At 39.7% G+C, this 21428-nt stretch overlaps 2 protein-coding genes across 6 annotated transcripts in view; one reads left to right on the top strand and one right to left on the bottom strand.

The window, feature by feature from the left end:
• LOC102215516 (B-cadherin-like) overlaps nt 1-12988 on the top strand; it is a 15877-nt gene extending 2889 nt beyond the window's left edge. Inside the window, exons 2-19 of one of the 2 annotated variants that reach the window (XM_005751999.2) lie at nt 980-1267; nt 2260-2374; nt 4014-4102; nt 4264-4461; nt 4850-4990; nt 5805-5960; nt 6078-6219; nt 6503-6675; nt 7283-7411; nt 7761-7946; nt 8214-8464; nt 9473-9615; nt 10076-10167; nt 10312-10444; nt 10727-10954; nt 11059-11189; nt 11454-11597; nt 12126-12988. In XM_005751999.2, coding sequence (XP_005752056.1) covers nt 1217-1267; nt 2260-2374; nt 4014-4102; nt 4264-4461; nt 4850-4990; nt 5805-5960; nt 6078-6219; nt 6503-6675; nt 7283-7411; nt 7761-7946; nt 8214-8464; nt 9473-9615; nt 10076-10167; nt 10312-10444; nt 10727-10954; nt 11059-11189; nt 11454-11597; nt 12126-12341 — 2718 coding nt within the window. In that variant the 5' untranslated portion in view covers nt 980-1216 and the 3' untranslated portion in view covers nt 12342-12988. Of the gene's footprint in view, nt 1-850; nt 1268-2259; nt 2375-4013; nt 4103-4263; nt 4462-4849; nt 4991-5804; nt 5961-6077; nt 6220-6502; nt 6676-7282; nt 7412-7760; nt 7947-8213; nt 8465-9472; nt 9616-10075; nt 10168-10311; nt 10445-10726; nt 10955-11058; nt 11190-11453; nt 11598-12125 lie in introns of those variants that run through there. The other variant, XM_013915646.1, reaches the window with a different exon arrangement.
• A 2725-nt stretch (nt 12989-15713) lies between these two features.
• The window catches only part of rasgrp3 (RAS guanyl releasing protein 3 (calcium and DAG-regulated)), a 39573-nt gene continuing 33858 nt past the window's right edge, over nt 15714-21428 (bottom strand). For all 4 annotated transcript variants that reach the window (XM_005751996.1, XM_005751995.1, XM_005751998.1 and 1 more), the window contains 5 exons: nt 21231-21378; nt 19573-19609; nt 18712-18861; nt 17868-18256; nt 15714-16473 (listed from right to left, as the gene is read on the bottom strand). In XM_005751996.1, coding sequence (XP_005752053.1) covers nt 16465-16473; nt 17868-18256; nt 18712-18861; nt 19573-19609; nt 21231-21378 — 733 coding nt within the window. In that variant the 3' untranslated portion in view covers nt 15714-16464. The remainder of the gene's footprint in view (nt 16474-17867; nt 18257-18711; nt 18862-19572; nt 19610-21230; nt 21379-21428) is intronic.

Here is a 21428-nt window from a genome sequence, read left to right as displayed (position 1 = left end):
TTTTTTTTTCAGCATGCCAATGATACACTGCCAATGCAGTAAAAGCAGGCCCGGATAGAAAAACATACAGTGGAACACTATCCATGATGGATTGACCTCCCAGAGCCCGGATCTCAATATTACTGAAGCAGGAATACAACAGAAAGACCCCAAAAAGATAGTCCTGACACAGAACAGAAGAAAAAGCAGCCAACATCTAAAGAAGAACTTTACAATGTCCTTCAAGAAACCTGGAGAACTATTGTTGTAGACTACTACAAACATTGTTCACTTAAACTATTGGACTTGAATAAATGAAATCCCATTTAAAATAAAGTAGTAGTGCATTCTCTCAGTCACATGCTTTCAGACTGTGAGGGTAAGAACAGCATGGATGAGAAAAGTCCATTTTCTTCAGTATCAATTACTGATGTTTATCAGCACATAGCATTACTTCAGTGGGTACGCTTACAACAGCTTAGTAGCAAATGGGATGTTGTGTATCCAGATGACAGTGAAAACTGAAGCAAATAAAGCTGAATGCTTAAATTTGTATCATCAAATTCTGTATTTGGCTTCTGTTCGGGGATACTGTCGATGATTTCCTTTCAACACTCAGCTGAATACATCCACTGGTTTTCAGACCAGACAGTCATTTGTGGGTTTTTTAGGCTGGTTTCACACTAATGACTTTATAACACTGTTGGTTGGCTTTACAAATGAAAGATGGTTTTCTGTCAGCAGCTTCACGTGTTTTTTAGTGATTCTTAGTAAGCAACTGTGGATAAAGTCTGAATGTCAGTGTGTGTGCATGTGTGAGAAAGACATGGGGAGTGAGAGACAGATTATCAGTAAGAGGAAATGAGACTGAGAGCTCCCGAATGTGGCTGACTGAACTCAGACTCAGATCATTGCTGATAATAACGCTGTCCGCTGCTACTATCCGCTGTGTCTCTATTTATTATTTATGAACAGAAACTACTTGTTCCTGTCACTTCAGGTGTGACGGGCTGGGATGACCATATTAGGAACACGGAACCTGCGCACCTGTAAGCTGACGTCATGTGCTGAAAGTACCTGAAAGAGCGCCTTGCAGAGTCGAGTCTCAGTTACAGAAACTACCTTCAGGGGACAACAGGAAGACGCCAAGAAGCGAGTTCAAAGAGGAATATATTTAGGATTCTTTTCGTTTTTGGCTGTGTACTCGAGAGGAATACTAAAAATACGACTTAGACAAATGGGGACCGCATTGTTCGCGGTTTTTGGTGCTTTAATCGTCGTTTTCCAGGTGAGACTTCCTCTTTTGGTTAATATTTTGCCACCGGTGCTCAATTCTCTCACTGTCCCTTCTACTTTGAGTCACAAAAAATAAATGTCGATTAATCCTGTTACTTATTTGATTGAACTGGACAACACCGGGTATCTTACAAGCAGTCTTTTCTTTCTTTTCTTCGCGGAATAATTTCGGCACCTCTTTATGCGTGAAGTAGCCTTCGATTTTAATAAAGAAATGCTTTTATCAGCTATGGTACTTGCTGGGACTAGTGGGCCAAACGAACTTGTGGGGGTCTAAAATCCTTATTGTGTGTAGCAGCTTTCTTCGCAGAGCAATCTGCAACAAATTTTTTTTTTTTTAAAAGTATTTTAAAAAAGTGTCGAAACCGCAGAACACACGCGGAGGTTTAGGCCGTCTCTTTTTCTTTTCATACCCTTCCGCCTCGAAGAGTTCGAGGTTGTGCGCGAGCCTCGCCCTGATTCCGCTGATGACGTTGTCTGCAGGTTAATTTCCAGTTCAGAGTTGTGGTTTCAGCTTTGTTCACTCCAGTCTGTTTCGCTTACACATATCGAGAAGCACTTTTAAAAAGATTCATTAATGTAAAAGAGAAAAAGGACTATCATCCAAGTAATATCGTTTTTGGGATTTTAAAATGAAATAAAGTCATTTGGCTTACAGGCACACTTTCAATTCATTCATATTATTACACGGAGCGTTAGACACATTTTCATTAGTATTTAAAGTGACAGTTATTTTGTTCTTTATTTAGTGTTTAAACTGTGTATATTAAGCAGCGCAATGCTTTGCCAAGGCATTTTCTGAACACCAGTTCAAAGCTGCACGTTGTTCAGTTTAAGGAAAAACTTAAAATCCTGACCTTTCAATGCTGAAAACATTTCAAGTTTTTGATTTTTTTTTTAAAAACATGTATTTATTCAGTTTCGAACTCTTATAAGCCTGAAGTCTTATTGTACGTCTAACTGAAACCGTTGCTCCTCTCCTAGGTGTCGGCACTAGAGAGAGCTAACAGGCCAGCATGTGTGCCTGGATTTGAGTCAGAGCTGCTGGTTTTCAGAGTGTCCAGGGAACATCTGAGGCCGGGCATGAGGCTGGGCAAAGGTAAGAGCAACCCAGTGTAGGCTCGCACATGGGTGTTTTTAAACGTGTTTTTGATTTGGATGATTATGTTTTCTGCCTGGATGGTGCCTTACTCTTAGCCATAATCTAAATGAAATTGTTTTTGGGTATTTCTATTGTCTAGTATCATTTCACATTACAGATTTGTTTGTATGAAATTGTCGGAGGGTTTAGACCTGAGTTGCAGCCCTACATGGAATAACTCTGCTGTTGTAAAGGACTCCTCCAGCCCAGATGGCCTTCAGCAGATTAGCTGGGCACATTGTTCTTAGTTGAAACCCAAACATGTCTCAGCCTGCTCTCACTCTGCTTCTGTTACTTTTACCTGCTGGTCAGAGCAGTATCCCCAAACCTGTTTTACAGGCTTTGCTATTCAAGTGAAACTCTAAAAAAGGAGCTGTTTTCTTTGATTTCAGTTAACTGAAAGGTTTTTAAAAGCTTCTTATAAACAGACTTAAACAGTTTTTGTTTTTTTGTTTTGTTTTTTTTAAATGGGTTGTGGTTATGCATGTTTGCTTTAACGTGAATATTCGTTTCTTTATCAATGGTCTCTACTGAATTACCCACTTTGATGGGTTTTTTTAAAGACGCAGACAATTTATGATAATCAGATTAAAACGCTGTGTAAATGTATGTATAGCTTTACCTTGTTTATTTATTTATGAAAATATTGCAGAAATCTATATCTGGGCATCACATGTCAGTTTCTGTCCTTTTTCAATACAATTCAGTAAAATGTCATTAAGAGTAGATGCCAACAGGGCCCTAGAGTAGGTGCCAAAAGTACTGCAACCTAAAAAACTAAAAATCAAGTTGAGTAGGCACTAATGAGAAAAGGCTGTAGTGAACCAAACACTTACTCCACAATACTTCTATAAGGAGCAGTGAATAATGGGTAGAATAGCTGGTTCGAAATGACTGATGGTTCCAACCCTACTAAAATATAAACATTGTTTTAGCTTTCTTGGCCTATGGTTATTACAGATGCATTAATACAACCTTTTCCTCTTCCAATACTGCTTTACTTTGACTGCATGTCTTGATAGTTTTATATTAATAGGCTGTTGTCTAAGAATACGTAGGTTTAGACAATTCTATGAATTGTTTTAGTTCAAGTCAAGGCTGTTTATCCCCCCTCTTCTTTCTTGTATCCTAAAAATGAATTACCAATCTCAGAAATTTAACAATGAATGTTAAGTATTAAAGTAAATGAAAGAAATGAAGAATGGAATAACATTACGTTGTCAATATGTAATTTTCATAAGCATGGTCCCCTGAAGGGTGTGGGAAGTGAGGTGTTGTGTAGTTATGTTGTCTTTAATGGAAACTAGAAAAAATCTGTTCTGCACTGGCAATTTTGCTGCTTTTTGAAATGACAACCTGAGCTAAACGCCAAAGTGTGTGTGTGTGTGTGTGTGTGTGTGTGTGTGTGTGTGTGATATTTTTGACAGTAGCAACACTCAGTCAGGTTATCAACATTATTTACTTTTAACAGAGCTAAAAACCATTTAGTCATCTTGCAGTGGTGTCTGTCGCTTTTCTTTGAATACAAAAAACTTGCCAGATTTTTCACTATATGTTCCACATTCATAATGATTAACTCTTTTCTATCCTTTCCCAGTGGGCTTCACTGACTGCACAGAGCGCACAGTAATTCTTTTCAGCACTGATGACAGTCGCTTTACTGTAAAGGCAGATGGTACATTAACGGTAAGTAGAGTTGACAGACCTGACAGCAAAGTTGGGGTTAGTTTAGAAAAGAAGATATTAAAGTAAGATTTGTGGAGACTTAGTCTAACGAATGTAGCGTGTGTTGTATTTCTGCTAAAGGTTTTGTTTTTTATATATTTATTTATTTATTTACCTTCCAGGTAAACAGAGAGGTTGTTCTTCATAAAGGACACCGGAACTTCTTCATCCACTCCTGGGACTCTCATGGTCACAAAATAACAGTTCCAGTCAGTGTCGTTCACCCTGAGCATCACCGTGGAAAGCACCACCATGGAGCCCACACAAACTTCAACATTCAGCATCACAGTACTGAAGTGGACTCTATTAACAACACAGAGGTAGGTTTAGAGACACCGTTTAATGGGGCATGAATGAAAAGTACATTTGGAATCGATACATGCAAAATGCTTGTTTCCGACACTTTTAGTAGATACAACAGATGGCATCTTAACTCGTGAGGCTACATATAATTTATCAGATTCACAAACTTGAGTATCAACATGTCCTGCTTGCCTGCTTGGTAGGGTGATGATAATGCCTCATTGGCCTTCATGGCTAAGATGTTGAAACTGATATTAACTCTGGACAGACACAGACCCATCATAGTCTGAAAATAATTTAAAACTCGTTCTGAGAACGTCTGTGCTCCTCCTCGTAGTTTAATTAAGTTCTGAGTGGTGTTCTATCCAAGCTTTTGCTAAAAAAGCTGTCTGTATGTTCTTCCAGAATGCCGCTGAGCCACAAGTGCCCGTTCTGCACTTTCCCAAGTCTGGTGGAGGGCTGAGGAGGAGGAAAAGGGACTGGGTTATTCCTCCACTCAGTGTTACTGAGAATAAGAGAGGAACCTATCCCCTAAAAGTAGCTCAGGTAAGGTGAACTGAATGACCTTGTGATTAATTTGACAATAAACTGCATTTTAAATGTTTATTTCTGCATAGGATCTCGCTGTTGTTTCCTCTGCAGTCCGCATGTCTTTTTTTTTTTCTTGGATGTCATAAGTAATTCTTAGTATGACTATCAGTTAACTTTAGAGTAACGCAAGTGAAGTGTAAAGGCACAAGTAAAGATCTATATGTTGTTGGCAGTCAGAAAAGTTGATACTTAATTGCCAAGTGAAAGATGTATTTGTCTCTTAGGTATAATTGTTTTTATTTTTTAAATTTCAGTTTATAAATGCAAAAATTTGTCCCATCTCTCACTACTCCTAACTTTCACTCCCCAACAATTTGTGGCAGATGGCTCCCTGTCCTTGAACCTAGTTAAAAGGGAGTTTGCTTTCTCACGTGACAAGTGTTTACTCATGGAGATCAGCTGATTGTTGTGATTTCTTTCTAATACTATAGGGTCTTAATCCTGCACTTTTGGAGTGTTTTGAACTTGGCAACAGTGACACACAAAATTAACTAAAACTGGAGTAAATTGGTTGACGATAACACTACGCTAATAACTCAGATTATTTACAATGAGTAATTATAGTGTGCCCAAAATGCTTAGAGAATCTAACAATCTTTTTGATTTGAGATCACAAGGAGTCCTTCTGATCTATATATCAAAATAACCAGAAATCTCTTGAATTTGAGTCTAATGCACAGCCTCTTTACTATTTAAGTTACTTTAGATGGTGAGAGTGATCTTAATTAGTCCTGTTGTGTTTTTCATTTGTTTTTGTTTGTTTTTCCAGATCCGCTCTAGTGACGATAAAAAAAAGAAGCTCTTTTACAGCATCACTGGTCCTGGAGCTGATCTGCCTCCTGTTGATCGTTTCACAATGGACAGAGAAACGGGCAATATGTATGTAACACAACCACTCGACAGAGAGGAAATAGCCAGTTACACGGTAATCATCCTCACTCTGTCCAAATGTTTTTCCACGTGTGTACTTGATGATTGCATTTTGATCCCGTGTGTGTGTGTGTGTGTGTGTATATAAACTTAAAATCTTCTGCCTATGTAGTTTGAAGCACATGCTATGGTTGACGGAGCAGGACAAGCTGAGGATCCCATGGAGATTATAGTCATTGTGATCGACCAGAACGACAACAAACCTTATTTTACGGTGGAGTACAACGCAAATGTTGCTGAGGCCACGGCCATCGGTATGTATAGAAACCTTATTGCCTCTGGACTTGGGTAGTTTTCTTTGCTTTTGTTCGTGTTTCTAATACTTATCTACTATATTTAATGAATTTCAAGATACCCAGAGATTTAAAGAAAATCAGAATGACACCTAAAGCACCAGAGAAGGATTTGGGTTAGAAGGAAATTAGCAGACGTTTGCATTAAGTCAATTTTATTTAGTAAATCTTGTAAATGAAGCAGTGTGAAGACCTTCAGACACTTCTGCTCTTGTTTACCTTTTTCTGAATTCCTCCACTCCAGGGACGGAGGTGGTTAAGGTTGAGGCCAAAGACGACGATGAGCCAGGAACTGACAACGCAGAGCTCCGCTATCGTATTCTGAACCAGGACCCACCGCAGCCCACTGACAACATGTTTGAAATCAACCCAATTACTGGAAGCATCAGAATCACTGGTAGAGGACTGGACAGAGAGGTAAGACTTGTTAAACACATTTAAAACACAAGTGTCCTTTTACACCTAAGGGCTGAAAAAACATTTTATAATGAATCCGGATCAGCAGTCTGCCTGTCACTGCTAGAAATCAGTCACAAAGAGGGTGCTGCAAAAAAACATGGTGGGTTTTTTTTTTTTGACAGTAAAACTAGACACAGGCTCTAAAGTATAGTTAGTTTCTGTCTACATTTCTGGTTTGTGTCATACCTCTGCATGGAAGACACAGACTAGTCTGACAAACTATTCGCCAAGTATACCGGTAAATAGTTTGTCCAGACTACAGGAGATCAGAGCTGTTTCTGGTGCAGCATCATAAACCTCTTTGAAACTGACTTCACAGAGCAACAACAAACAGCCTCGTGCCAAATGGTCAAGAAATACTTTATTCTAACAGTTTGACCAAGGCTCTCAACAGCATCATGTTTGTCATAAGCAAAATATTAAATGAGTTTAGCTTCAGCTTCTCAGCAGAATCGGCCTTCATAGATGAAGAGCTTTAGTCCGTCTGAAGGCTGTGTTACAGTCTGTAAACTGATGTCAGTCTTTCTTCCTTCCTGTTGATGAGCTGATGTCTGTATCTTACCAGAAATATCCACAGTACACTCTGACAGTACAAGCAGCAGATATGGCAGGAGAAGGGTTAACTGGACAAACCAAAGTCATCCTCACGGTGACGGACAGCAATGACAACGCTCCAGTCTTCACTCAGAGCTCAGTAAGTATGAAGTAACTGGAAACTTCCTGTTTAACTGCTGCTTTTTCACTCTGTTAAAGCAGAACATTCATCCTGTATTATTAATGTTGCACTCACACATTCTGACACAGCAAAAACCCAGTCTTTGACAGCACATGGGAAATGTACAAATGCAGTTAAAAACAATATTTTACCACATGCATAGCGAATTAAATTTATGGACTCCACAGTTGTAGACTTGCATTAAGTAATGAACCTAATATAATGACACAGACTACAAAATGAGGCCATTATTCTCCGTTCCTAGTTAGGAGTCTTTAGATCTGTTTTCACTGCTGTGATTTCTGACTCATCCTTTATTTTCTCACAGTATACTGCAACAGTTGATGAAAACAAAAAGGATGTTGTGGTGGTTAAGATGATAGTAACAGATGAGGATGAACCACAAACTCCAGCCTGGAACGCCAAGTTCAAGATCGTCAGTGGTGATCCTGATGGACTTTTCACAGTAAAAACGGGAACTAACAAACATGAAGGAATCCTTTCTACTGCAAAGGTACGAAGAAAATCAGGAATTCATTCATAATATTGGAAGATAATTGTGTCATTTGATGGCAGCATTTTTGTGATTTCATGTATCCTCACAAGTGTGTGTGTGTGTGTGTGTGTGTGTGTGTGTGAGTGATATATGTGTACATTCTTCAGTTTTAATAAACACCCATAAAGTGTAATGACATTAAACACTATTCATTTAAGATGTGATGGAATCAAAGTAATTATTTTGTGTGTGTGTTTTTCTTTCTCCTCCCTTCCTTCCAACCAGGAGCTGGACTTCGAGAAGGCCAGCAAGCACACTCTGTTGGTTTCAGTGGAGAATGAGATTCCTTTTGCTCCTGGTGTTTCTGTGGTCACTTCTACCGCCACAGTGGTGGTGAATGTGAAGGATGTGAATGAAGCTCCAATATTTGATCCAAAGGAGATTCTTGTGGTAAAACCAGAGGACCTTGCTGTGGATGAAGCTGTGGTGCAGTACACTGCTTCAGACCCAGACACTGCACGCAAGCAGACAGTCTCGTAAGTCGGGGGGTGGGGGAGAGACTTTCTACTGCTAAAGAGAATGTATCACTGACCTCATAAGTGCTGCAAATATTAAATTTCCTTATAGATAAATGTCTTAGATAAATGTTTTAGATTCCTTGTTCTGTTTGATGGTCAAAATTGATTCACTGTCCTCATGTGTGGCAGATATAATTACAGAATACTGTCTATAGCGATAAAACACTGAATAGCTGTATACCATAATAGAATATTAGGCTTATAAAAGACCCAAATACAGTTAATTAGTTAATTTGTATCATTAAGGTCTTAAAGCTTTTTTTTAACTCCTTAGTTGTAAAAGGCTCATTGGGTATTGTCACCACCCTGCTGGACAGGCGCTGTGGACACCAAAGTTTGTGAATCCGATAACCCAAGAATGAGGCAACTTAGGACATTCAAATTCCTACCATAGCTGCATCTACTAGGAGGCTGATGGATGGTACCTAGTGGCCACCAGTATTTTTAAATGATGTGAGAACCCTGTAACAGTTAATGTGTTTAATTCTTGCACCGTGTATTTAGCCTGAGGAGAAAGCGGAGGATGTTCAAAATCAAATACAGTGGAACCCCCGACTTACCAATACCCCGTTTCACGAAAAATTCAAGTTACGAAGGCATCGAACGGCAATATTTTTGCCCGTGTTATGGCAAAATGCCTGAGTAACGAAATCCACTGGCTCTGATTGGCTGAGCCCACACACACAATGCCTTCCGATTCATGTGACAACCCCTTGGCTTCCATACTTGCGCTTCGCTGTTCCACTTGAACGGCGTATTGTTGTTCTGGTTAGCAATTAGCCTATAGCCTATTGTTCAGCATCGCCTCAGTCAAAACGCGCGATGGGTGCTTCGACTTTCAAAAGACCCTCGGGAACGAATTAATTTCGTAAGTCGGGGTTCCACTGTATCACATTGTGGAACATGCTAATTCTAATCATCCTGCCTGCACAGTATTGCCATCTTTTCTGTGACTGTCTTGTACAGGTACAAAATATTGACTGACCCAGCAGGCTGGCTGAACGTGGACAAGGACACAGGTCTTATTAAAGTGAGAGCGTCCATGGACAGAGAGGGTATCTTTGTCACAAACAACAGATACATCGCAACCATCGGGGCCTATGATAATGGTAGGTGGCAGTTAAGACTATTACAATTTATAACTTTTAATAAAATTCCCATTTCTGAAAAGTTATGGAGGAACACTTGTTAAATTGGATAAGTTGGACTAGCCTGTAAAATGTCCTGATAAAGTTGCAGGACAAGAAATCCTATGTTGCACAGACTGATCACTGAATGATGGAATCTTTTTTTCAAATTCCAGCACAAACGGCCTTTCCTGGGACATTCCCAACTAATAACATTGCAACCCTTAATTTGAAAAATTTAATAATTAGTAATTCAGTAATTAATTTGATCTTAGCCATTAGTTTTAGCCCTCAAATCTTTGTTTTAAAAGCCAAGTGCCAGTTATGAGGATCAGAGGTCTAGAGGAAAGTCTGTGTGCATTACTATGAACTTGGGTTTCTTCAATAAAGTGAAATATCGTTGTAACAAATGTTGTTCTCCTGATGTTTGTTCTGTGACCAGATGCTGTCCCGGCTACAGGAACTGGTACTCTGATCATTCAGCTGGAAGATGTCAATGACAATGCTCCTGTTATTGAAGAGCGTGAAATCACGGTGTGTCTTATTTCCAATAGCTCAAGAGTCGTTTTGTGTTGAACTTGTCTAATTGTGGTGCAGGATGGGTGTGTTTGTAAGATTTCCAACTACAGGATGGTCATCAGCATGAAGAAAAGCTTCACTGTGACTTTGTTTCCTCAGGTGTGCAACAAGGATCCAGCTCCTCAGCTGCTCTCAGTAACAGATAAAGACGGACCAGAATTTGGAGCTCCCTACACGGTGTCTTTACAGGGCATGTCAAAGACCAACTGGACCGCTAGGATGAATGAAACCAGTATGTAAACTGCTAACATGTGACAAGTATGAACTGATAAGATGGCCAGACTTTTAAATATTTTGGTTCAGAAACCAAAATATGTATTTTTCCTGCTAACATGTGATTTGCAAATGTCAGGATTGTTTAGGTCGGACATGATTCAGTGTTCACCACTGAACATTGAGATTAGAGTAATTGGTGCAGCATGGCTTTGAAGAGGTGGTAAAGCTTTGTGAAAGTGAGACAACAAATCCATCAACACAGTAATTATTAAGTAAAATATCTGCTATCTTATTTCAGGAACGGGCATCATCTTGAATTTAGCCGCTGAGCTGCCCAGTGGAGCGTACAGTGTTATACTGACAGTGGCAGACAAACATGGCTTGGGGCAGGACAACATCATCACAGCTAAAGTGTGTGACTGCAGGGGCACAGACTTCACTGCATGCTCAGGTCCAGGACGCTATGGTGCAGCTGCCAGCAACCTGCCCCTTATCCTTGGAATACTTGGAGCCATCCTGCTGCTCGGTGAGTCACACATCTGTAGTCTCAGGACGGTGCATCTCTTTCCTTTCCCAGCTAAGTAGGATTTGGTTGGTTACTCTGTGCTAAACGTTGTGCTCTGTGTTCAGCGCTGTTGCTGCTAGTGCTGCTGTTTACAAAACAGAGGAAAAGGGAGAAAAAGGAGCCACTCCTGCTGGATGATGGTGTCAGAGACAACGTCTATTACTATGATGAAGAAGGAGGTGGCGAGGATGATCAGGTAAAGGGTCACTCATTCTGATTACACATTAATCAAAGCTGCACACACACAAGTCTCAGGAACAGAAAACCTGAGGTTTTCTTTTTGAGATGAAATGTTTAAAAAGGCTGATCAAATTTGTTCCATTTCAGTGATTTGACCCAGGCTTTTTACTGATAGAAAAGTTTGAGTAGACAATGGGCTAAGTGGATGAAGAGAGTGGATTGCAGAAGTACAGCAAAAATATTCCATATAATAATGCATCATTAAATCACCTTCTTTCAGGACTATGACCTGAGTGTTCTCCACCGTGGCCTGGACAACCGCCCCGATGTGTTAAGGAATGAAGTGGTGCCAAACTTCATGCCTGCTCCTCAGTATCGGCCACGGCCTGCCAACCCCGAGGAGATTGGTAACTTCATTGAAGATGTGAGTGAGATTCTAAAGCTCCTTAAAACTTAATGAAATGTGGTACTGAGGTGTGAATTCAGTGCATCATTTGATAACATTGACCACAGTATTACAGAAAATGGGAACCTAAGCAGCTCTTACTGCCTCATGGAAGCACTTATGTCATTTGAAGGGAGTGCATACATTTTCATTGCTTTTTGTCTAATGTTATCACACATGTTAGTATCTTGCTCAAGGATATTTGGTCTGCAGTGTACCAACCTTCCGATTGGTAGGTGACCTGCTCTAAAATCTTAGACATACTTAAGCTGGATGGCATTACTTTGGCTCCAGTCATGGTGACGGGAATCTTAATTTATTTAGTTTTTAAGAGAAGAAAAAGAGGGAGTTGTTTAACTTGCTCCCAGATAAGTGGCAGAAGATGGATGTTTTGGCTAAGAGTACATCATGTCTGTGCTTTGATAATGGTCACGTTTATTATTCTGTTACGTTATTGTGCTCCATGTGAGGTAATTGAAGTAAGTTGTGTAAAATTTCCTCCAACAGAACCTGAAGGCTGCAGACAATGACCCAACAGCACCCCCTTATGACTCCCTGCTGGTGTTTGACTATGAGGGAGGTGGTTCTGATGCAGGAAGTCTCTCCTCTTTGAACTCTTCAAGCAGTGGAGACCAGAACTATGACTGCCTCAATGAGTGGGGCCCTCGCTTTAAGAAACTGGCCGACATGTACGGAGGAGGAGATGATGACGATATGCTGTAATCATACCATATCACATGGCTGCATGTTTAATTTGTAAAAGCAAGCCAGAAAGGGGCTTTCAACTACACACTTTGTTTTTATAGATGTATATGTGCACTGTGGTTTGCCTTCTCACTGCAATCCCGTTAGCAATCCCACTGATCGGAAGCCAAAGGATGAGTTTTTGTTGTGTTATGAATGCATTAGGCTCTGTATGCTTTTTTCATTTTGGGTTTTTTGTAGTTTTTATTTTTATTTTTTAATAAACATCTGTTTGACCTTCAGCCTGAAGACTAATACCTTGTTACTTATTCTGTTGAATAAGTGCTGGAGCCACAGTGAACACTTCTGTGTAGGTTACTGGGCGACACCTGAGACACTCTGAGACTGGTCAGTCACACTGGGAAATGTTGCTTTACTCTATAGCATTTGTACTTATGGTCTCCATTTGTTTAAAAAAGTAAAATTTGAAATGATTAGGATGAAATCCAGGTAGCTTGCATGCACCTCGTCAGCCTTTGACAGTGTGCTCAATGAGTTATGGATACTTTTAAATTGTTTCCTGTGGATCTGTTCATGTCTTTTATTACAATGATTTGTCAAAAACGAAATCTCTGAGATACTTTGTGAAATTAGCTTTGTTCTTTATAAAGATTTTATTAAGCCAACAGTGGATTTGTGTGGTCTAATTTCAGTTTAGTGCTAACTGCATTAAAACATACAGTGCAATAAACAGCAGTGACAAAAAGCTCCAAATCCTTTAATTTTATTGTCACTTCACTGCAGGTGATTGCAGAGAAAGACTGACCCACACAAGTTCCTTTCATTTCTTTCCGATCTGAAGTCTGTTCAGCTTCATATGATTTTGGACATGACTTTGCTGTCTTTGGACACATGATGTGTTTGCAATGTAAATAAAATTGTACATGCACAGTAGGTCAATTCCTCTTGTTCAACAATGGAGGCACATTCTAGACAGATGTGTGAAGTGTAGTAAATGTACCGTTGGTAGCTATACTCTGGGTTTTGTCCAACCTAAATGCTTTCACACTTGCTGCAGTAAAGTGAGTGTGTTAAAGGATTCTACACGTTCTTTGAAGATAAGTTGGAGCTGGACTAATGTCCAAGCACTTTCTCAGGAATCACAGACTTGCAGGTGTGTGGAATTGGGCTTCTGATAATTGCCGACCACAGAAAATGTGATAGTTTTATGGTTATAATAATACTATGTAATTGATTTTGGTTACACTTTATATTGTAACCAAGGCCCAATTACTGCTCCCATAGTATATTTAGCTTACTTTGTTTTTGTTTAGTTTTTACAACAGTAGCACAAGACGAGGACATACAAGGGTAACAGGAAAAGCTATAAACAGCTTGTCCTGGATGGGAGAAAAATAGAATTGAAATCTCAACTGTGATGAGCCTGATATGTTCATCTACACAGATGCAAACATGGATGCAATTTTGCTCACATACCTATACTAATATATGTATATTCATGCATAGTGTTATCTATATATACACCCATGCACTCATACAGAAATACTGATACACATAAATAGATCTGTGTGTAATTACAGAATTTAATTAGATGATGTAATTAGGTGCCAGTATTAATAATAGAAGAAGACATTTGCTGGAAGGATCTGAAAAGATAAATAACAACCCCGAGAAGTTGAAAGGGAAGCTTGAGGTGGCAGTGTTCAAATCAACAATATTAGTCTGAGTAAGGTGGTTGGTGATTTCCAGAGTTTGACACCATCTTTATTGTCCTTAGACAATAGGTCTGCCAGCTCTGAGCTGGACTCCAGACCTTCATCGATGGTAAATGGCCTGTATTTGTATAGCGCTTTTACTAGTCCCGCCTAGGGACCCCAAAGCGCTTTACACACCCAGTCATCCACCCATTCACTCTCACATTCACACACTGGTGGAGGCAAGCTACAGTTGTAGCCACAGCTGCCCTGGGGCAGACTGACAGAAGCGAGGCTGCCATGTCGCGCCATCGGCCCTTCTGGCCAACACCAGAAGGCAGTAGGTGAAGTGTCTTGCCCAAGGACACAACGACCAAGACTGTCCGAGCCGGGGCTCGAACCGGCAACCTTCCAATTACAAGGCGAACAGACCATGAACATCATGCAAAGCATCCTTGTTTACATGGCTCTCAGTGGTTGGAGTTCCTGTCATGAAGTCGGCCTAGTGAATCAGATGTTTCACTCCTCCAGGGGTTTCCTGATTGGTATATTTCTGGATATCAGAATGTTACTTTGTAGGGCTAAAAATGGGGCTGTAAAAAAAGAAAATAAAGACAGAAAATGAATTATTCATTCAACAACAACAACAACAACAATAATAATAATAGTGAGTAAATGGGAAAATAATTATTTAAAAAAAGGTGAACTGGTCCTGTCTTGCCACCAGGACATCCTGTTGTGTAATCACTTATAGCAGCTTCAATAGTGACCTACACTATGTTGCAACCTCTGCCTGTCCACTCTTTATTTTTACTAGAACTAATGGATGTTTTTATTACTTGCATTTTAAAAAAAACATTTCTATTAAAAATAAAACTGTTACCGCAGTTGTACCAAATATATTGACTGCACTGTTTACTTCTCAAGCACACTATCATACCTACAGTAGAATGGTTGACAAAAGAATGAAAGAACTGCAGTGGTAACGCCTGGTCAAGGTCCAGACCTCTCCTTGAAGGAGTAGTAACAGATCTAACAGTTTATACAACCTTACAGCCTCTGTCAGTGCGCCCCAGGGCGGCTGTGGCTACAATGTAGCTGCCATCACCAGTGTGTGAATGTGTGGATGACTGGATATGTAAAGCGCTTTGGGGTCCTTAGGGACTAGTAAAGCACTATATAAATACAGGCCATTTACCATTAGAAATAATCATCACTGGCTCATAGTAAAGCTAGTTTCCAGAAACATTACTAAATGTGGCCACAAGATGGCACTCATTTACAGGAGCAATAAAGCTTTTATGTGACAGAACTCTGCTAGGAGTTGCACAGTGATCACTTTCTCTTTAGTATATTTAATATATATTTTTGAATATTACACTGTTTAAGCACCACGGCATACATTGTTTCTTGTTTTCTACGTCAGATCCACCCCTCGCTTGTCATGTCCTATAAAGACCAGGATGGTGATGATAAAAATGCTCAGCTTGAGGCTTCCCAACAGGACCTCACAAACAACAGCATAACTAAAGTTGATGTAGCAATAGCTAACTTAGTTAGTGAGTGTGACTGACTGCACCTTGCACTGCCAGGCTCAAAATCAGACACATGATTTAACTTTAAAGTCAGTGGAAACATCAAATTACAATGAAAAACATCCCTTCAGATAGCAAAGACAAAATGGCATGACATGGCATAAATATGTACTTTTTATTTGTTTTGACACAGAAAAATAGGAAAACACAAATCACAACGCATATTTATGAAACCTTCCACACTTGATGGTGTACAGCATTTGTAAAAAATGCTTTTATCATCTTTGATAAAAGATCAGTGATGGGAGAGAGAGAGATCACAACAGAATGATTGAGGTTGTCTGCAGCATTTGTTTTGCTGAAAAAAACCCTGCAAGATAAAATTAAGGTGGGCCGCTCTGCAGCTGTCACTATAGAAATGCTGTTTCATGAGTCTTTGTGCTAAATGTTCTGTTGGTTTCCCTTTACATTCAGGTTCTGTTTCCTTTTATTTCCATCTACACATCTACACACATCCAAAAAATTCCCCTTGCAATGATCATGTGACATCAGGATCTTGATGCTGCATCTCTTTATTCAAATCCAACACCAGATCATTTCTGTTCACATTCTTCCTGAGCTCCATTTGAAAGCTCGACGATGTAAAGCAACTGGCCAACAATCCATAAGGAAAAACCTTCATCTTGTGTCTTTCTGCCTGGAGCTAAAACGCTGTATGTTATAGAGCTCTTCTCCCTGACTTCAGCTCCATGTCGCTCTGTCTGTATCGTGCTGAAGTCTTGAGAGGACATGATGACTCCATGTTTTTGAAGGGGGACCTCAGAAAGCCAAGAATATCCCCCTGAAGCTCCTGGTCTTAGCGACTAGGGGCTTTCTGGATCTCCACGAGTGCTTCTCACCACTGTAACCGAGTCAGCTGTTCTAGAGTGGAAGAAAGAGGAGAGACATGTGTGTTTGGGTTGGTGGCATCAATTTATTTACTTTTTATTTTAACTAAAGACCAGAGATGGGCAGTAATGCGTTACTATAATCCGATTACTTTTTTCAAGTGACGAATAACGTAAGGGATTACTATCGCACACTATAATTAGATTACTGTTACTTTCCCGTAAGCTGCCTTACTGCGTTACTAAATTGTCGTGATTTTGTTTGTGAAAGTGTCTCATGACAATGACGTAAGGGTGTGCAGATCAACAATGATATGGAGTTGTGGGAGAGAGTACATCCATGCAGCATTTAAAGCATGGATGTACTTACATTACTTTTAGTTTTCAAGCAAACCTCCACCCGCCTCACTCCTGCTAAACAGGTGAACACAGATTTAAGAGCGACAGGACTCAGTGCTGCTGAATGATTTTATTTATTTCCTGCTGTGTTTTACTTGCATCTATTTGAAAGAGCGAGTGGAAACACAAAACATTATTATATTTTATATCATTGAATATGCAGAACATAGGTTTAAATGTTAAACACATTTCTTCAAGTCAAAGATTGTTGCATATAATTAAAATTTTTGCTTAATGCAATGTGCATAAAATTGAAAGATTAAAACAAATAAAAAGTTTTTAGAAAGAGGCTTTCCATTTGATTCAATTTTATATGATGGATTATGCAGAAAAAGTAGAATATGGCTCAAGGTATATTGCTTTATTACGTATTCAGGTTGTGTATCATGTTTTTGAAAAGTAACTAAGTAACTAATTATGTTTGATAATAAGTAATCAGTAAAGTAATGGGATTACTTTTTGGAGAAGTAATCAGTAATGGTTAACTAATTGTTTCAAATAACTTGACCAACACTGGTCCTAAGTCACACAGTAATAAGTTATCTAACACAAAAAGAAACAAAAAGAATCAAAAGTAGAATGTGAAGCAGAGCCATCAGTCTGGGTTCAGGAGACCGACAGCTTAGTTGAATTGGGTGACCCTGAACCATGCCTTAGTTATTACTGGTTTACACTGGTTGACTTCCCAGGATGCACTGAGCCCCTCTCTTCTTTCCACTGCTGATGTGTTTACATGTCACTACTGAATGTCATTAACTTTGGTCTTGTCTCTCTATGCACTGTTTTTTCCTTTTTACTCGCAACCCAACCGGACTGCTGACCAAGGTCTCTTCCTGTTAAAAAAATTAAATTCATTTGAATTCAAATTGATTTATATAAAGACGCAACAAATCCAAATAATAATTTAAAAAAAAAAGGTTTTCTTCTGCTGGTCATCAAATTGTTGGGGGTTTGACTTTTACAAATGAAACACTTCCGGCCTAAAATTTGATTTTTGAATAAAAATCCACAAATAATCTATTCCATTACCTTTGTTCTGTGTGTAACCCTGTTCTGTACATGCTCTACAGAGACGTCTGGCTTCTCCTGGGAGTCTACACTGCTTCCAGTGCAGTGCGGTGCAGAACCTGCCTGGTACTGCCTGCAACTCTGGTTTTCCCAGCAGGCAAAACCCTTGTTTTTAGACATTTTTCTGTGAGTCCTGTATTTCATTTTAGGGAAGGTGTGAGCACCACTGTCTGCTGCCTCCCAGGCATGTTCAGGCCACAGTGGTTCAGTCTGGGTAGCCTGGCTTATGGTGGCTCTCTGCAGGCGCACAGAGATTCTCTGGGCTGAGCCCGTCATCAGGGTGATGGACTGAGTGTCGAGAGCTGGAACTGCTGGTGTGACAGCGGGGAACTCAAACACCTCGTCCTCATCTGGAAAAAAAAAGGAAACACAAAACAGAGGACTGTGAACAAATTATTTATAGTGTCATGATACACCTCAGGTATTTGGGCTTGGTTGCAGCTGCTGAAGCATCAAATGTACAAGGTAAAGGCATTAGTTTTTTTACTATAGTAGTGCTCGGGTATGCTTTCTGCCTCCTAAAACCCCAGTGATTTTCCTGTGGTTTAAAACCTTACGTGACTTCTGAAATCGCAATTCCAGGCAACTAACAACTCTTGCTACATTGTATCACGTCATCTTAACAAGAATAAATTTAACAAGTGTTAAGTCGTTGAATTTCGTTCAGATCATATATGATCTAAGCACGCACCATAGAAACATTCAATTATTTTGTTCTAATTATAAGTTACACTTTTGCAAAGGTAATAACCTCCCATTTTCACTTTTTTGAGTGTATGCAGTGTTTGCAGTAGCTAAAAATGACCTTGACAGGCAGGCAACGTGGGGCTGCTGGGCAGTGAGCTGTGAGTTCCTCTGACTGGAGAAACGCTGCCCAGAGAGCCGGAGCGAATCAGCTTCCTACAGGCCAGAACCAGCAGCTCACGGCATTGTTTATGACAGTTAACACCACAGTCTGCAAAGCAAAAATAGAAGCATATAGTCAAATGTGTTTAAGTATCCATAGTATCATGGCAGTTTGGCAGTTCTAATGTGAAGATCAACTTGCTTTGTTGTTGGAACAGCAGCTTCATAGGCAGCAACAACAAATTCTCACATCAGCCTAACTCATACCCTTCTCTTGATTTAGCCTCTACATCACGTGAATGTCAAGTTTCTTTCTCTCTGCAAATGGACGTCCACCTCAGAGGATCGTGGATAAATCAGGACTGTACAGGACTCACCACCCAAATACAATTTTGCATTTTAGACCAGCATAGTGTGTAATAACTGCTTTTTGTGTCCCACCTGTAGCCATTTCAGTGCATAAAGTTTGAAATTTGTGGAATGATAGTTGATGAAACACTTCACCTTATGTGTGAATTATACTTCAGGGGCAAATTAACTTATGACGCAAACGGACTCTAGACTCGCTGTAAATGTCTAAATCAAGCTTCACTACTCTGAGTTTTTGATTGTGCCACATTGTCTTTACAATCTTGATTTGATTTATAAGACGCCTCTAAAATTCTGGTTAAAGTTACAAAGAACTAGAGTGGCTGCCCTCACCATTAAAAAAAATAAGGTTGGTTATTTAAGTCATTATTAACGATGACCTTAAACCATGCTTTTTTTTTTTACTTATCTTGCACCTAACCTTTTAGGTTAGAAGCCAGTGAAATTATACCTTTGCATTTGTACCCCTGTTTGATGATCCCCCAGAGCTGTAAAAAAATAGACAGAAAACAGCATCAGGTCACAACAAAGCACAGCAAATTTGGAAAACAAACAGGACACAATTACAACTGTTTGCACTATTTCCAGCAACTCTGTGCACGTCTTTTGTGTCTGTGCTTTGGACTCGGGGTAGTATCATAACAGTATGTACCCAGGTATGTTTAGGCAACTGAGAACTAACAAGCAAAGACAGACCCTGTGAAATAAAAAATAAAAAATTACAATGGGTGGGACAGTGGTGAGCACTGTCACCTCACAACAACAAGGTTCTTAGATTGAAGCATTCTGCGTGAAGTTTGTATTTTTTCCCAGTGCTTGTGTGTGTTTTCTTTAGCAGTATAGGAAAAACCTTCCACAGTCCAAAGACCTAAAGTGACCACAGGCAGATAAGGTGCTGACATTGTACAGATTTAAAGCTTGGTAGGAATTTGTGGTTAGATCTGGCTTGTAAATGGACTTGCACTTATATTGCACCTCTTTCCTCTATTTGAGCACTCAAAGTACTTTCTAAGTCTCATTCACCTAATCACACACACACACAGACACACACACAGACAAGAAATACATTTTTGGACTTTTAACTGTGTTTTTCTTTTAACTTTTACAGCATTTTGGGGTGGCTGTAGCTCAGTAGAGCAGGTCATCGGAAGGTTGGTGGTTCGATTCCTAGCTTCCCCTAGTCTGCATGCCAAACATCCTTGGGCAAGATATTAACCCCAAATTGCTCTCATACTCCATCGGAGCATGAATGTGTGTGAATGCTACTTAGAACAATGTGCATGGGTGAATGGGTGAATGGGTGAATGCACAAGTTGTGTAAAGTGCTTTGAGTGCTCAGAAGAGTAGAAAAGTGCTATATAAGAACCAGTCCATTTACCATTATTTCCTACTGAAAATGACCTGCCCCACAGCCTGCCCCAAAGTAGTTAAGCAATAGGTTATCAATTAAATTGAAGAAAAGTTATTGATTTGCACTGTCTACTATAGAAATTAGATTATTTTATTTTTCTTATTAAAAAGAACACTTTCATTTATTATCAAAAACTTTGTTTTATAAATACAGGACATTCTGGGTAGTGAGCTACCAGAATCTTGTGTAATTTTAAAGATGTACTTCTGAAATGTAAACTTTAATTATATATTAAATTATTAAACTACACATATCATATATGTGTAGTTAAGCATCCTTACACTGACAGAAGTGGAGCTTTACTGGTGCAGTGTGGGTTGCATGTCGCCCTTGATGTAAAATGAGTTTGACATCCCTGATCTATAACTACAAATAAAAAGAACAACATCCACTCACACTCCAATGGAGGCAATTCAGAATTTTGCATTTTGCCCAAGGAGGACAGACACCAACATTCTGATTAGTAGACAACGTGGCCTACCACCTGAGCCACGGCCTCTGAATGACTGCTAACTGCTTGTAGTTGCTCTTTAAAATCTAAAGTGCTTTGAGTGATCAGTAAGACCAGAAGAGTGCTGTATAAATGCCAGTCACATAACCAGCAGAATTTATAGTATTAGATTCAGTTCATGTACTTTACATTCTACATGCAGTGAGTAATTATGACACACATATGGCAGGATATTATAGATACACACAAATCCAGCACAATGTTCGCAGAACGTGGGCTTCAGGTACGTCATCTCCTGAAAGTTATGGACGAATCCTGGTCCCATCTTACACTGCAGCAGAGGGTTAGCCCGAAGGAAATATGCTATCATCTCATCTTTACTGATCAATCCATCTCTGAGAGAGAGAGAGAGAGAGAGAGAGAGAGAGAGAGAGAGAGGGGGGGG

The sequence above is a fragment of the Pundamilia nyererei genome, unplaced genomic scaffold (assembly GCF_000239375.1).
Source record: "Pundamilia nyererei isolate P.nyererei 1_Seehausen unplaced genomic scaffold, PunNye1.0 scaffold00337, whole genome shotgun sequence".
NCBI classification, from domain to species: Eukaryota; Metazoa; Chordata; class Actinopteri; order Cichliformes; family Cichlidae; genus Pundamilia; species Pundamilia nyererei.
Note: the sequence above shows the minus strand (reverse complement) of the source record. Positions and strands in the feature narration are given on the sequence as shown.